General features: G+C 36.7%; 1 protein-coding gene across 9 annotated transcripts in view; it reads right to left on the minus strand.

Annotated features, from left to right (window-relative positions):
• Positions 1 to 14,539, minus strand: part of EML1 (EMAP like 1) — a 133,904-nt gene that overhangs the window by 55,605 nt on the left and 63,760 nt on the right. For all 9 annotated transcript variants that reach the window (XM_031049402.2, XM_034062234.1, XM_031049399.2 and 6 more), the window contains exon 2: positions 2,182 to 2,364. In XM_031049402.2, the coding sequence (XP_030905262.1) occupies positions 2,182 to 2,364 (183 nt within the window). The remainder of the gene's footprint in view (positions 1 to 2,181; positions 2,365 to 14,539) is intronic.

The following is a 14,539-nucleotide window of genomic DNA, read 5'->3' on the forward strand; positions in this document are numbered from 1 at the left end:
TGAAACACAAGAGGCCACAACTCCAGTTTCACCCATGTCTATGCAAGAACCCCTCTTAACAGTCTCCATCAGGAGCTTCCATAATGCTATTCCAAGTTAAAATACTGAAATTCAGCTTCACCTTATGCTAAGTAACTGCATGCTATTTGTTATAAACTGGCTGTGCCTATGATAGGAAAAACAGGCCATCATATTTTAAATAGCAGCTGGGAGAAACAAACGATCAGAATACTTCAGATTCTGCTTCATGTTACAGAGTATGTTTAATATAGCTGACCATACACTAATGATACAACTGATATATAGTAAAATTAAAGTTCTTTTCATAAATTGTTACACTAGCAATTATTTCCAGAAATTAAGTGGATTTAGTTGACAATTATCGGGACTCATTTCAGTAATTTGTAATGGAAGATCAACTGGCATTTGTATTCTTCCACTTGCATTATCACAGTAAAACTTCTTACACTGTCATTTTACACATTCATTAGGAAGTATCCATGCCACATACACATTTAAAACAAAACAAACAAACAAAAAAGCCACACACCCCCCCCCAGCAAAGAGCCATAAAAAGCAGAGGGATAGGCTTACAGCAGCTTTTCTTCAATGTACATTGAACTAGGGCTTTAACAATCTGCCACAACCAAGAAAGCATCTCCTGATTTAGAGTTCAACTCTGCTCAGAGGATCCATGAAAATCTGGTCTGTGTTTTGCTAAGTAAAGCCAGCAGGCAAGAAGAACAGATTCGGTTACAACTCAGTAGTAATTACTAGACTTCATTTCCTCCATGCACCACTTAATATCTATTTTACAGGCAACATAAAGCCTCTGAATCCCTTGTACAACCAGATTTGGTGGAACGTTTTATTGTCTTTAGTAACATTTAACTTATCTGTTTTATTTTTTTTAATCAAAGACAAAATGAGGAGAATACAGCAGAAAGCAAAAAGAACAAGAAAACAAGACCAGAGACATTTACTGAGTGCTCTGTTCAACAGCTAAGCACAATGTACAATCAACTAATTTTGCTCTGTAATTCTGTTCCTTTCTCCTTTCCTCATCTCCAGGCACAAAGCATGATAATAAAAACCTCTCAGTTCAGCAAATTAATTAAGTAGTTCCTTACCTATTCTGTTAAATCAATGTCTAAAAGTAAGTATCTGTTGCAGTCCCAAATAAATAAGCAAGTTAAAAGGAAGCCCTAATTTCCAACTGAGAAAATTATGAATCCTTAATTACATATTATATTTCCAAGGTGAATTTAGTTTTTAATTTATATTAATACATACCAGGATCCCAAAAGAAAAAATTTCTTAATTTACACAACAGAGAGCCTGTTAAGTCAGCCAAACTTTCTACATCTAGGCTGCTATCACTCTTAGTCCTAAGACTACCCAAAAGTACCTCATGCATTCTTTTAAACTGGAGATACAGTCTCCCAGGCTTTCGCAGCCACAAAGATTACAATAAATCACACTGGTTGGGTTCTAATAAAACTTTTCTACTGCGAAGTGCTGGATGTTCAACTCCAGCTTTTCCAACTCATGTATAGACCAACCCATTCTTGCTGAGCAGGAGCCAAGACAGATCATGGTGCAGCACAACACACTATATTGCCAAATGGCAATGTCTGTCACACCTGCCACCTTGCGGGCCCTAGATCTGCTGCTCTGGAACAGTCACAGCTCTATCTTTCCTTCATAGCTGAGCAGCTGGTGTTGCATCATCTCCTTGGTCATGTAATCTCTGTGCTAGTTTACAGCTTTGTCTTTGGCTATGCCTGCCACAAGACACTTAAGACATTCTTAACTACATTGAAATTACATTTGACTTAAATTTATGGTTTTGGATTTAAAAACAAAACAAAACTATTAGGCATTTCATAAACTAATCTTGATCAGAAGTCAGGAAGTGGTAGCCATGATTAAATGTAGATAGTGAATGAAGCACTAAGAATACACAAATGCTTTACTCGTCCATGGGAACTGTAGAAGGCTCACAGATTTAACCACTTGGATTTTATGCGTTTTTTTTTTTAACAGGTTAAATTTCAAATGTATTTTGAGTTTGATCTGTTGATTTTGAGTATTTAAAGATCTAAAGAAGAACTTATTTTCATACATATAAAACACTCATTGAATTGCACTACCTATTTCACATATATCTGAAATACAAACCTTTGGTAGGTCCTTTCTTGTTCTGCATGGCCTGCTGCTCCTCTGTAATATTCAAGCGTCGAACCACATCAGCAAGAGCAGATTTGAGCAGCTGGATGTCATCTTCCTGCATCTGGACACGTTGCTCCAGAGAGGCAATGCGATCCGTTACCTCCATGCTGCTTGCAGCAGAGGCACTGTCATCTAAGTAAAACAGCAGAAAAAGACGAATTAGCAGCAGTGTATAACCATCAAGTGATACTTTATATAACTGGCTGCAGGTAAAACCAAGGTTTTTCTCAGACCTGATGACCTCTTGAGGAATAAAATTTTTAAGTGACCAAAAGGAAGAGATAGAAATAAATACATAAATAATCAGGGAAACAAATAAATAAATAATCAGGCAAATAAATAAATAAATGAATGAAACAGGTTGAGTGCTTAAGTAAGATGCAATGATGAAGTTGGCTTCAGGGCTACTTATTATTAATTGGGCCCCACTATCAATTATCTACATGTCTCAACACGAGTGATCACACATCACCCTTCATTGTTCTGCTCAAAACAACATTCTGGCACTGGCAAGCATTCAGGTACAGAGCTCTACTTTCTCAAGTGCTACACACCCTTCCAGATTTTTCTTTCTTACATATGTGATAGAATGTGTATGTTAGACATAGATAAGCAACCTACAGGCTTACATTTTTTTAAGTTTCTATCCATAGACTGGAAAATAGATATTAATCCCATATGCTAATTCCTGATTTATACCAGCAGCTTTATGAGAACATTCCCTCTGACTGAAATAGGAACATTAAATAAATTCAGAATTACTCAGTAATTGTACACTTAGCTCTGCAAATCATAAAAGAGTCATTACTTTGCATACAATTCACCCATTATTTGGAAATAAACCACAGAAGCTTAAAGCCTGCAGCTCCCTGATGAGAACTATGCATTCTTTCCACTCAAAACTACTACTAAGAATATTTTTCCTAAATGAGCACTTTTATTCCACAGCAGTTCCTACCATGTAGAAATATTGTAATTTCCTACAATATTAAGTTAGTAAAAAGAAGAAAGGAACACAAAAGCAAGGCCAAAGATGTTGAAATTGAAATTGAAAAAAAATAGTTGTGCTGTTTTTAAAGGAAATTGCAAGATTTTATTTAACTAGGAGGATTTGAAACTTGACAAAAAAAGAAAAGAAAAATTGGGTATTAAATTACTGGATAATTTGAAGTGATGCTAGTCAAGTGATGAGTGGAATATAGCTTTCATTTGAAGACTTAGTAAGTTCTAGTTTAGAAAACATGGATATTTATGCTATTATCTACAAACATAATTGACATCTCCCTTGTTTCCAATACAAGTCCACAGCACATACTTCTTCTGGTAAAGATGATCTCTCTTTGTGAAGAAGCTGGCATTTGCTTTCATTTCTTGTGTATTCTCCTCCATTCCAAACCAGTTTTCCCCTTCTTTTGTACAAGGGCATAAAATGGAAGTTAAATGGCTCATGGGTAATAACTAATATTAAATTTTAAACCAAAGTATTGTTTCAAACAGTTTCAAGACAATAAGCATGTCCAGAAATGTTGATACATATAAGCTTCTAATCAGAAGGGTCTGGGAAAAAAAAATTGCTTTTAAAATTAAAAGAAAAATATTTATTAATCTCAATTAATCTTTATTATTGTTTTTGAAATCTGTTCATAAACTGCATTTTGGCTTCCTTACCCCTTGCACCCCCAACAGCCATCTCTGGCTATCAAAAGCTGAATTAGAAACAGCTCAGAAACAAAGACTATAACCATATTGAGAGTCCATAAATAGCTATAGGCTAATATAGTTTAGATTTCTTGTTAATTGTTACAGGATTCTCAGAGCATATTTAAAATAACAACATTAGGATATTATTAAACTGAACACAGTGGTAATGTAAGTATCTGGTTCTGAATAAATTAAATCAGAATTCAAGTACCTGAAAAATGCTGAAAAACTTTCCCCATGACAAAGCTTTCCAAACTTTGGCCTAATCAGACTTCTGCTCAGCACAGGGCTCTGTCCTGCAGCTGTTACAGGTAATTAATCCCCAAACTCAGATTAGCAGCCATTCTGGCAGCAGTATGAGCTGACTGCAGAACTTAACCTTGCCTTGTACAAACAAAAAGCCCACGCTGCTCTAATGACTTTACACTTTAACTCAGCTGGAAATAACATGAATTAGCATAGTGGACAATAGGCAACCAAATCAAAAGCTGGATCTAACCAATACAAGCCAAATGCAAACTTCAGCCATTCTGTGAAATCCAATATGACATGGCACAGTACATTCTTCTGAATTCAGTCAACAAGAAATAGCCAATTCCAAAATTTAGGGCAGAGAAGTAAACCAGAGAGTAATCAGCTAGTGTTAAAACAATCTAGCCCTCGTTACAAAAGAAAACATCCTCATAAAAGTATCAATTTCATTAATTTTAAGAGGGTAGAAACAGTACTTTTACTCAAACATAAATCTCCAAGTAGTAAACCAGTGTCACTGGTTTATTTACAGCCCCACAGACATTACTTCCACTAATAACTACTAGGATATACATCTCTTTTTTTCTTCCCCCTTCTCTCAGCTGCCACTGACTCTTCCCCTCGTATCCTCACTGATCAACAGGCACCAGCAAACCCTTCCTCTGGACACAGCATGTACGGACCTTCTGCCACTACTATTCTCCCAGACCTTGGGAACATAATCACATAACCCTCACCCTTGCTGCAACCTATAACTTGCTTTTTTATGGTGGTTACCTCACTGGAGGCAGTTTCCTTCCAAGGATGAAGAAAAGAATAATATTTGTAACAGCTTTCACTAAGATTGCAGCTTAAGATTTCTTAGAGTCCAGTCCACATTTCTGCCTGCCCTTTGCATAAGCAAATTAGCTAGAAAAGAGACACAGAACATAACAAAACTATGCTTACTGAAGAATGGTAAATTCAATTATAAAATAATCATAACCTGTTTGTTATGCAAGTAGAGGATGGAATGTTCTTGCTGTTGAGATCATCTCATCCAAGTATGTTGAGCAATAAAGTTGCAAATTCAACACAGCCAAATAAGCAAAGAGGTATGGTATGAGAAAAAATAATAATATTGAGATAAACTAACCAAACAACAAAAAAAAAATCTAAACAGATGTCATCTACTCTGCCCACAAGAGCAAAGCTATATTGTTAGCCTAACTTGTGATCTGCCTCTGCAGTACACAGCAGCAAAAAACCCTCATTCTCGCAGCAAAGAACATTTGCAAGGAAATTTAGAGCACACATTTGTAATGCAATTTAGACCCCAAGTAGACTACTGTCTTATTATTGTTCCCAAGCCAATATTAAATTTAAAGTGACTATGCATCTTACAGCACCTACTTCCACGTTTTCTCATTGATAAAGCATAGCCTCAAGGACATCACACAGGATGGGCTGAGAGGGGAGCACAGGGGTTTGGAGTAAGGTGGCTCTGGGGTGACAAGAGAGCACTGGTTGTTGTGCCCTGGGTGGTCCAGCCTGGGCCGAATTTTCCCCTCACAGGGTACACATACACATTCACACAGCAGCTGGGTTATACGTGCTCTTTGGCTGTACAGTTACAGGAACTGAGAGAAAAGCACTTTGCACTAATGATAAGATCCCCAAAACACTCCAGGTGACTCCAAGAATATAAAAATCATGCTTTTAAAATAAATCCATGGAGAAATAAATTTGCAATAATAATACACAAACCTTTCTGCAATTTTACAATATAAGAATACCATTATGTCAATACTTGTTACTTTTTGCAATACTAAATTCAATAATATTAAGTCCTCTTTAACACTGTCAATATACTTATATTTGATGACCTCTTTACAGTCTAGCTGTCACAAAATCCACAGATGTTCAGCATCCTGAGAGACATCTGAATAAGACTACAAATCCAGATAATTTGCCTTCAAGAGTTAGATCTACTTATCAGTCACTACCACCACTTTTGCCCATGGACAGACAGGGCAGACATCGTATCACCTACCTGTGGGTAGCACTGATAGCATGTCAGACTTAATCATTGTTTCTCTTTCATTTATAGAAAGAAAAAGGACTTTTGAAGTGAAATTTATGCAATCTGTTTTCAGAAATCTGTAGTGAATCACTTTCAACAAGTGTTCATTTCTTTTTATGGATTATAATACAAGTCTAAATCACTGTCTCAAACACGTATACATAAATCTCATGAGATAAATGCCACCTACAATTTCCAAAATTAGATGAAATGAGGAGTTATCAATTCAGATGTCTGATTTTGCATCGTAATACACACTTGAGGTAAAGCTTGGAAAGAAGAGTCATTTGTCATTTATGCTTTGCTGAGATTTTACAGGTTTCAAAGAGAAGGCTGCAAAAAAAGGGAATGCTCTTCATGTCTCTTTTTAAATTTTCCGACCAGCTAATCTATGATCTCATAGATTGGAAAGATTTCTTGAGGCAAAGTATAAGACAATACTGAGTCAGATGATTAATCTGCTTCCAGAGCGTCTTTAGTTTTTCAGCGATTTATTACTTGAATTTAGCCAAATGTGAAGAAACATCTGAAGCAAGGCCAACAACAGGATGTGTATGCTGCTTACAAGAACTATTTCAATATTAATTCATTATATGTAGACTAAAGCAAAATGACATATATACACTATTAGTCAGAAGGAAGTATATGGAAATGCATACCATTTTCTATAGATTTTACCTGCATGAAAACCTGAACTGTACATTAATGGTGTAGGAATTCATTAAAACAAGCTTGGCATTTTTCCTCCAGAAGAATTACTTCATTTAACATATTCCACCTTTCCTTATGCAGACATTAATTTTGAAGCTAAATCATCCAGCTCAGACCCTGGCAGCTTATGAAGCAGTGGAAATATTAGGTACTGATTTTCAAAAGACTGGCAAACAAATCTGACTTTATTTAATGTACATGGTCTATTTGGAGCACCAGTTAACAGGATCAAGTTACAAAGGACATACTTCCAGAACTTTTCAGGATGTAATCATCATGTAATGTATCATATGTTTGCAAAGTACCTAGCACAATGGGGGTCTTTTTGCTAGACACTATTATAATACGCTTTAAAATTAGCGTCTTCATCAGTCTTCATCAGAGCTGTCCCTGAAGACACTATGCAGAACATCAGAAAAGAAAAACAAAGCCTTCTGGGGGTAGCAAATTCCATCAGTGGTCTCCAGCAAAAACTAAAGAGAACCCACACCATGGAAAACATGGCAAAGGATGGCAGTGAAAAGGCAGCAGCGCCTGCATACAGATGCCCTTCTTCTAGCATAGAGTGTGCCAACACACTTGAATTGAGCTCAACTGGTAGGAATACTTTCCATCATTGAGATACCAGTAAGTGCATTACGCTCTGCATTTCACCTGAAATTAATTGGTACAAGTATTTACATTCTTTGTAAATCTCTATGAACTTCAGGACCACTACTAGAGTCTATTGAAACATGGACAGAAAGGAGTTCTCCACTCCCAGCATTCAGTCAACAGTACGGTAGAACACAGTAGCTGTTGAGAAAAGAAAACCCATGACACCAAAGGAAAGTTGAGAACAGCAGTTATCAAAAAATAAGCACACAAAAAAGCAAAATCCCACAGCTGAACTTAGATAGGGAGAACTATAGATTGGATTTGATCCTACATACTAGAAAACAGACAAGAACATTGAAGATGCTGCACTTCCAGAAACACTTTTCCACTAGTAAATGCCCATGTTTTTTGGGCTTCATTAGTTTTGCAAAGCTGTCAGATGTGACACATGTCACTTGGCACACATTTGGCAACTTCCCCTTCTCCTGCTCACATCATCACTGAAATCTCATGCAAGTAATTGAGTTACTTAAACTATTTTCTTCAAGCTCCCTGGGATTTACGCTACCACTAACTTTCAAATGACCTCTCCGCTTCACCTCTCTCAATGCCATCTGTTCAGCTTGAAACTCTAACAGAGCAGAAAAACATCCCTCTGTGGCAGGCATCTCCTATGTCTTCAAAATCCTGTCCTCCCTTTTCGGTTCATTTCATGCATCTTTGAGTCTGGGGCACAGAAGTCAGACAGACAACCTATTTGATAGATACCAGTCTGAACAGACAGCAACAGAGGGAGAAAGAGAATTAGGAAGAGAGACACCCATCCACGTTTTAAAATGGACACAAGCAATTTGCTGTAGCACATAAACAGAAAAATGCAGCCATGACACCCATTGCCAGGCTTAAATGCAAGATCTGGAAAGTACCAAGTATTCTCCTTGTAGCAATTTCTGCGGCATAATGTCAGCAGTCATCTGCAGACCAAAGGACTCTGCAAGAGAACAATGGGAAAATAAACCAGCAGGTTTAGTTTCCTTTGACAATGCCAAGCCAAGCTCCTTTGTTTAAAAGATTAGTGTCGACAGTATTTCACAGACTAAATATCTTTTCTCCATCCACTTTTCTAATGCAAAACATTGTACCGTACCTGAAAACACAGCAGCAGCTTCCCAGGCTTGTTTCTTGGGGACAATGACAACACATATGGACAACAGCTTATCATAAAGTCTGGTACATACTGGACTGGTCTGCTAGACCCTGATTCGACGAGATTAGAGCTTTCCACTGTGAGAAACAAGTGGATTTAAAGCCCAAAATAATGTTATCCTATTTAATCTTGTTTTGTGTGGTTAGGGAAGAAACAGAAATTTTTATCTACGGATAAAACTATAAAACCATGTTACCTTATCTGAAGTTTTGGAAATCAAAACTGGTTGCCAGCTGAACACTAAAGGAATGTCCTTTACTATGTCAAATGCTCTGTGCTTTCTTGTAATAGTGTATATAATAGGATAAAAGCACAAGCACCATACATGCTTTTTTAGCTGGAAAACTTTGTGAGGAACTAGAAATCGCATCTAATCTTTAAACCTGATACCTATTGGAACAATGTCATGCTTGTGTGTAAGCTTATATAGGTATATATGCCTACAGCCTCTGAACAGGTGGGACAACTTTTGAGCTCAATCCCTATTCTAATGCATGTACCTAAGATAAGAGTGATTAACATTGTAAGGAGGTGCCCTAGTTCAGTACAATCAGGTACCTCTTAGAGTAAGTAATCTGAACAGACCAGATTAGTTTTTCCATGTCCTGACAAGATATGTATGTGTAGGAGGAAACAGGAAGAAGACAACTCTATCCCACACGTCTGCCTAATGCCGTACTCTGGACTGCAATGAGAACCCAAGAGCTAGGTGACCACACTAACACCAATGTAAAGCATCATCTTGTGATAACAGACCACTTCCAAACCATTTAATAATAATAAAAAAGTAATAAAAATATTTATTAATCTACTATATATGGACTACAGTTAGTTATTTTTGTGAACAGTATTTTCCCTCCTCTAATATAGCTAGCTGTTGTAGCCCAGCATTTATAAAATCTTATTACTGTATTTCCAAACGTTTGCTGAGGAATAACTTGTCCTTTTATAGTTCTACCACTAGAAACTAAATATGAGGAATATAATTTCCTAAAACTAGAGGCAGAATTTGAAGGATAAATCCATAATAGCAATCATCGCTCAGAGCCTCACAGCTGGGTGCACTGTATTCATTAACAAAATGGGAGAGAAGAAAATGATCTTAAGAGAAGATTCTCAGAAAGTTCCTTGTGACTAATTAGTCAGCAATCACTGTAGCAAAATTATAAGCATGTGCCCTTGACCTGCATGTTGCAGTCAAGCTATAACCAGCCGCTTACTGTTCTTTCCCTGGCAGATGGTAGATGAGATTCTACTTGGAAATCAACCAGTTAAAAATTCTCCCCCCCCAGTGGTGCTGAAGTGGAAGATGGAAGGATTTTTTTTGACACATCAATAAATTAGAGGAATTTTCCCAAGAAGAGGTCTATCAATGTAAACACTTTACAGTTCAGAATCACCATGCTGGTGCCACTGAGCACAGAAATCAATAGGAAATGTTTTAACAAATGATCATTCCTGTACATTATGCTGGGATTAGTCTGTACCATAAAAAAAAAAAAAAAAAAAACAACAAAAAAAACCCCTTGTGAATAAAAGCCAGGAGAGTAAAACCAACTTTCTGTAGCATAATATTAATGCAAGGATAGTAGCTTGAAAAAAAGTAACACTGTGGGGATCTGGAGTTGAAAAAGCTGAAGGTACAGCCAAACAGAAACTTGTAAAGAAAGGAACCAGTTGGGTAATTAATCAAAGTATCCCAGGGCAGAAGAGTTGGGCTGTTTTTCTTACCATCTTCTCCAGGATGTGCTGACGATGTGCCTGTATCACACCTTTAAGAGCAAGAGGAAAACAAATTGTGGAACATGGAAGAATATTCACAAGAACTCTCATCTCCACATCACAGATAGTAGTCATCCTACAAAAGCTAGCAAAGCATGAATTCAAATCCATCACATGATGTACACTGATAAGATCTCAGCTCTTGTTTAGCACTATTAGACAAAAAGAAGCAACTAAAATGCAAGATTTTCTTCTCCTAAATTAGTTTAAAACCACATTCCGATAAACACCACACAGGGGTACACACAAAACTTTTTCTCAGAAACTTTACCAGTACTTAGATCAATATATCTTCACAGCCTTAAAAAAAAAAAAAAAAAAAAAAAAAAGGATGTCTCTACTGGATTTTTCAACTGTGTAAGTAAAGACAAAGAGATTTACTTCTACTTGCAGTCAGGACAGATTTAAAAGGCAAGGAAAGTGATTTAAACCTCTTTTAAAAGTTACTGATAATTTTATTCTATCTTGTTTGTGTGTACTACTTATTTTCCTAGAGAAAAGTTTATTCACACTAGCAAGAAACCACTAAGACATACCAGGCACTATCTGATCTGCAATTAAATGCAGCCTTTACGCTACATTAGAGATAGCACTATACAAACACGAAACTGCTTAAATTAGCATAGGTTTCTTCACTTTCCTAATCCCCATATTCAATATTAGAGTGGCAACTCATACTCAAATTTACTTGGACAATTATTTTTTACTTACAATTTCTTAACATCTGCACTTAAACAAAAAATATAATCATATATGGGTAAATTTATAAAAAACTATACTGAAAACACTATTAAAATTAAGAAATGCATAAACAAAATGTCTTTTTTCCATTTAAGAAATTAAAGATTTACTAAAACTGAGATGACACCAGTAGCAAGTAAACCATAGTTATCGATTTGAAATAGTTTGTGTTTTGTCTCATTTCAAAAGTATATCCTTTGAGAATTAAGAACTGGAAAATCTCCACCTCTAACCAATATCATCTATTTGTAAGATAACCCCCCCTCATTCTGCTTTTACATTTCTTAAAAGGTTATCTGACTTTTAATACTTTTCTGTAGATTCAAACTAAGCAACACAATGCGAAAAGAACAAAACATCCTGCCTGAACCTGCAGAAGGAGTTACTGAGGTCAAAAGTGGATATACATTACTTTTGCAAACTCTGGTTACTTGTTCTCAGCTAATGGTTTCACTTCCAGCAGTGGTCTAACTTTTCTTTTCAGAACTCTGTACCTCGTTAATATTTTAGGTGCTGAAATTAACGCAGTATAACATTAGATTTCATTACAAGTTGTCACAAAGATAAATCACAATCTAAATATTTAAAGAAAAAAAATCAAATTTAGAAAACTATTTTAAGTCTTCTTTTGAAACCCATCTTGTTCAGTACTGTCTTTCATAGTAATGTACAATTTCATCACTACTGCCAGTTAATCTAGTGTTCATGAGAACTACCTGAATTAACTAGTGACAGCCTTGCTTGGATGGGAAAGGAAAAAAAAGCACACAGTATGCCTACAACAGACTGGAATTTTTCCCTTATTGTCCATCTTCATCTTCAACTAGGGTTAAATCTTCCTTTCACTTAATTGACAGGTACAATAATATAATTAACAGCAATATAATTTTTTATTCTAAAAGCTTCAGATCACATATTCCCTCTCTCCAGCACAAAACCTTTACTGACATTAATGCAGAAAGAACAAACTGCCCTTGCCAAGGACTCAAATACAGCCAGAGATACTGAATTTGGTAGTGTTAGGTGTCCAGGTAACAATTAGGAAAATGTCTGGTTTAGTGCTTTTTAAGATACGGAGAAGAAAGAAAATGCCTTTTTACCCTATCCTTAAAAAAATAGTATTTCAGGTTACTTTCAGGAAACAGAGAAACATACATCATCTGAAAAACTATTTGATTTAAAATGCAACTCCTCTAATTGAAGACAATTTGCATTCTTTTTATTTTAAACTGGATTCCCTAGCATGAGATCATATTCTTATTTTTACCACAGCAGGGTGCATAGCATTGTCACAGATTTCACCCAGTTGCAATGCCATTACCAGCATACTGTGCAAGTGTGGTCCTGCCACCATGTGAGAGCTAAAGAGTTGTACCACAAGGCTTGCCCCATCCTCTGTAGTATTTGGCAATACTTTAACATCATGCCTGTTGCCTATTTTTAAAAGGAATCTAGGTTTTCATAGAGTCAGAAATGAAGGAGACAGAGATAATCTATTTTATAGCTTTTATCGTTGTCAAAAGAAGTTACAAATATGCTTTGTTCAACTAATGCAGTATTTTATCTCCCTAAGGCTACACAAAGAGTCCTCAGTAAAAGGGAGAGTGCCAGCTGATGCCTGATCCGCCCTTGTCTGGGAAAAAGCCCAAGGCCAAGGTCCAAGCAGAGACTGGCTCATGACTGGTCCTCTCCCTCAAGGACTTTCTGGGACTGACTTCCTTCTGGCGGCAGTCAGTACTTCTCCCATATGAGTTTCACCCAAGAGATTAGATGGGCAAAGGCTGTGCACAGCAAATCCTTTTCCAAAAGGCATCTCCTAATGGGACTGAGCTGAACTACTAGTGTGAGCAAACCGTGCAGAAAGTCTGGCTGATAAAGCTCTTGTAGCCACATGACTACCAGTTATCTGAGCCTCAACCTTCATGATGAGGCAGATCTTACCAGAAAACACAAACCTTTAAGGCTTTGTATGGCTCTTAAAGTCACACAGCTTTAGAGCCAAAGCTCTCTTCTGCTTTCTTAGCTATGGATAGGGGTGGACCTCACATAAGTCAGACCTCTGTAACCAAGTGTACAGACTCTAGGTAGGGAAGTAGAGCAAACTGAACTAAATAAATTTAATATTTTCAGGATTCTCACTTTTGAACCTGGAATTTATTTATTTACTTATTTATCATCTCTTATTTGATCCCTTTTTTTTTGTTTGTTTGTTTTGTTCTGTAGGCTACCACTTCAGAAGTCAAATTCAAAACATGCCAGGACACCACTTAACATTACAATCCTTAAGTACAATTCAAACAGTCACATTTCTGGAAGTAGTCCTGAATACAGATCAGTGGTCTCCAAGTATGTAAAGATTATTTCAGTGATAGGATTTGCCCAAAACAGCACCCAGGTATAGCAAACTTCCTCAGCACAGAACAGAGCAGTGACTTTCCATGGGCAGTAAGCCAAACAACACACTCAACTTGGAAATTGCTAGATTTATGGGAGGTGAGAAAAAGGCTGAAATTGACTGGAAAACATTTCTCCCTGCAGCACAGAAGAGACAGTTCAGAAAACAGTTTCTGCTCACAGCACACCAGTTTTGTAAGCCAGGCAAGGCAAGTAGCACATACCTTTTCCAAAATAACTTTCAGTTTAGCAGAAATCAGACAAAAGTAAAACATAGTACAAAAAAGCTTCAGCATTAAACACTTGTCATGCAAAAGATAAAAACATAATAATCTCATGGTAAGATACAGATATCAGAAAGTCATACTCCCAAAATTTAACATGACCACTGATGGATACCCCAGAAGTCAGGCTCTCTCCATGGCAGAGAAGTCTCACCCTCAGGGCTAAATGAGCCAGTGAGCAAACTCTTCACACTCAAGGGCCTTATTTGTAACTGTTTCCAAATGTTGATTCCTCACTAAAACCAAGTATTTAATATTCACAAAGTCAAAAGTTGAAAAGTGATCTGGTTGGTCAGGCATCCCCAGTTACACTGAAGCCAACAAGCAACAGCTCTAGCAATGACTGCCATTAAGGCAAACAAGTCACACACTTGAGCAGCTGTATTCTATTCACACCTTACTTTATTTTTACTTTTTGTTTTTTAAATGGAAACAAGAGCACATTTTTAGTAGTTATTCACAGAATGGGATAGTTTCCACTTCCCTATTCATTAAAAGCAAAATTCCTAGAAAAATATCATTAATTTTTACATATATTTTTTACTGCATTGCAAGTACTTCAATGCCTTACTAGCT

The sequence above is a fragment of the Melopsittacus undulatus genome, chromosome 4 (genome assembly GCF_012275295.1).
Source record: "Melopsittacus undulatus isolate bMelUnd1 chromosome 4, bMelUnd1.mat.Z, whole genome shotgun sequence".
Taxonomy (NCBI): domain Eukaryota; kingdom Metazoa; phylum Chordata; class Aves; order Psittaciformes; family Psittaculidae; genus Melopsittacus; species Melopsittacus undulatus.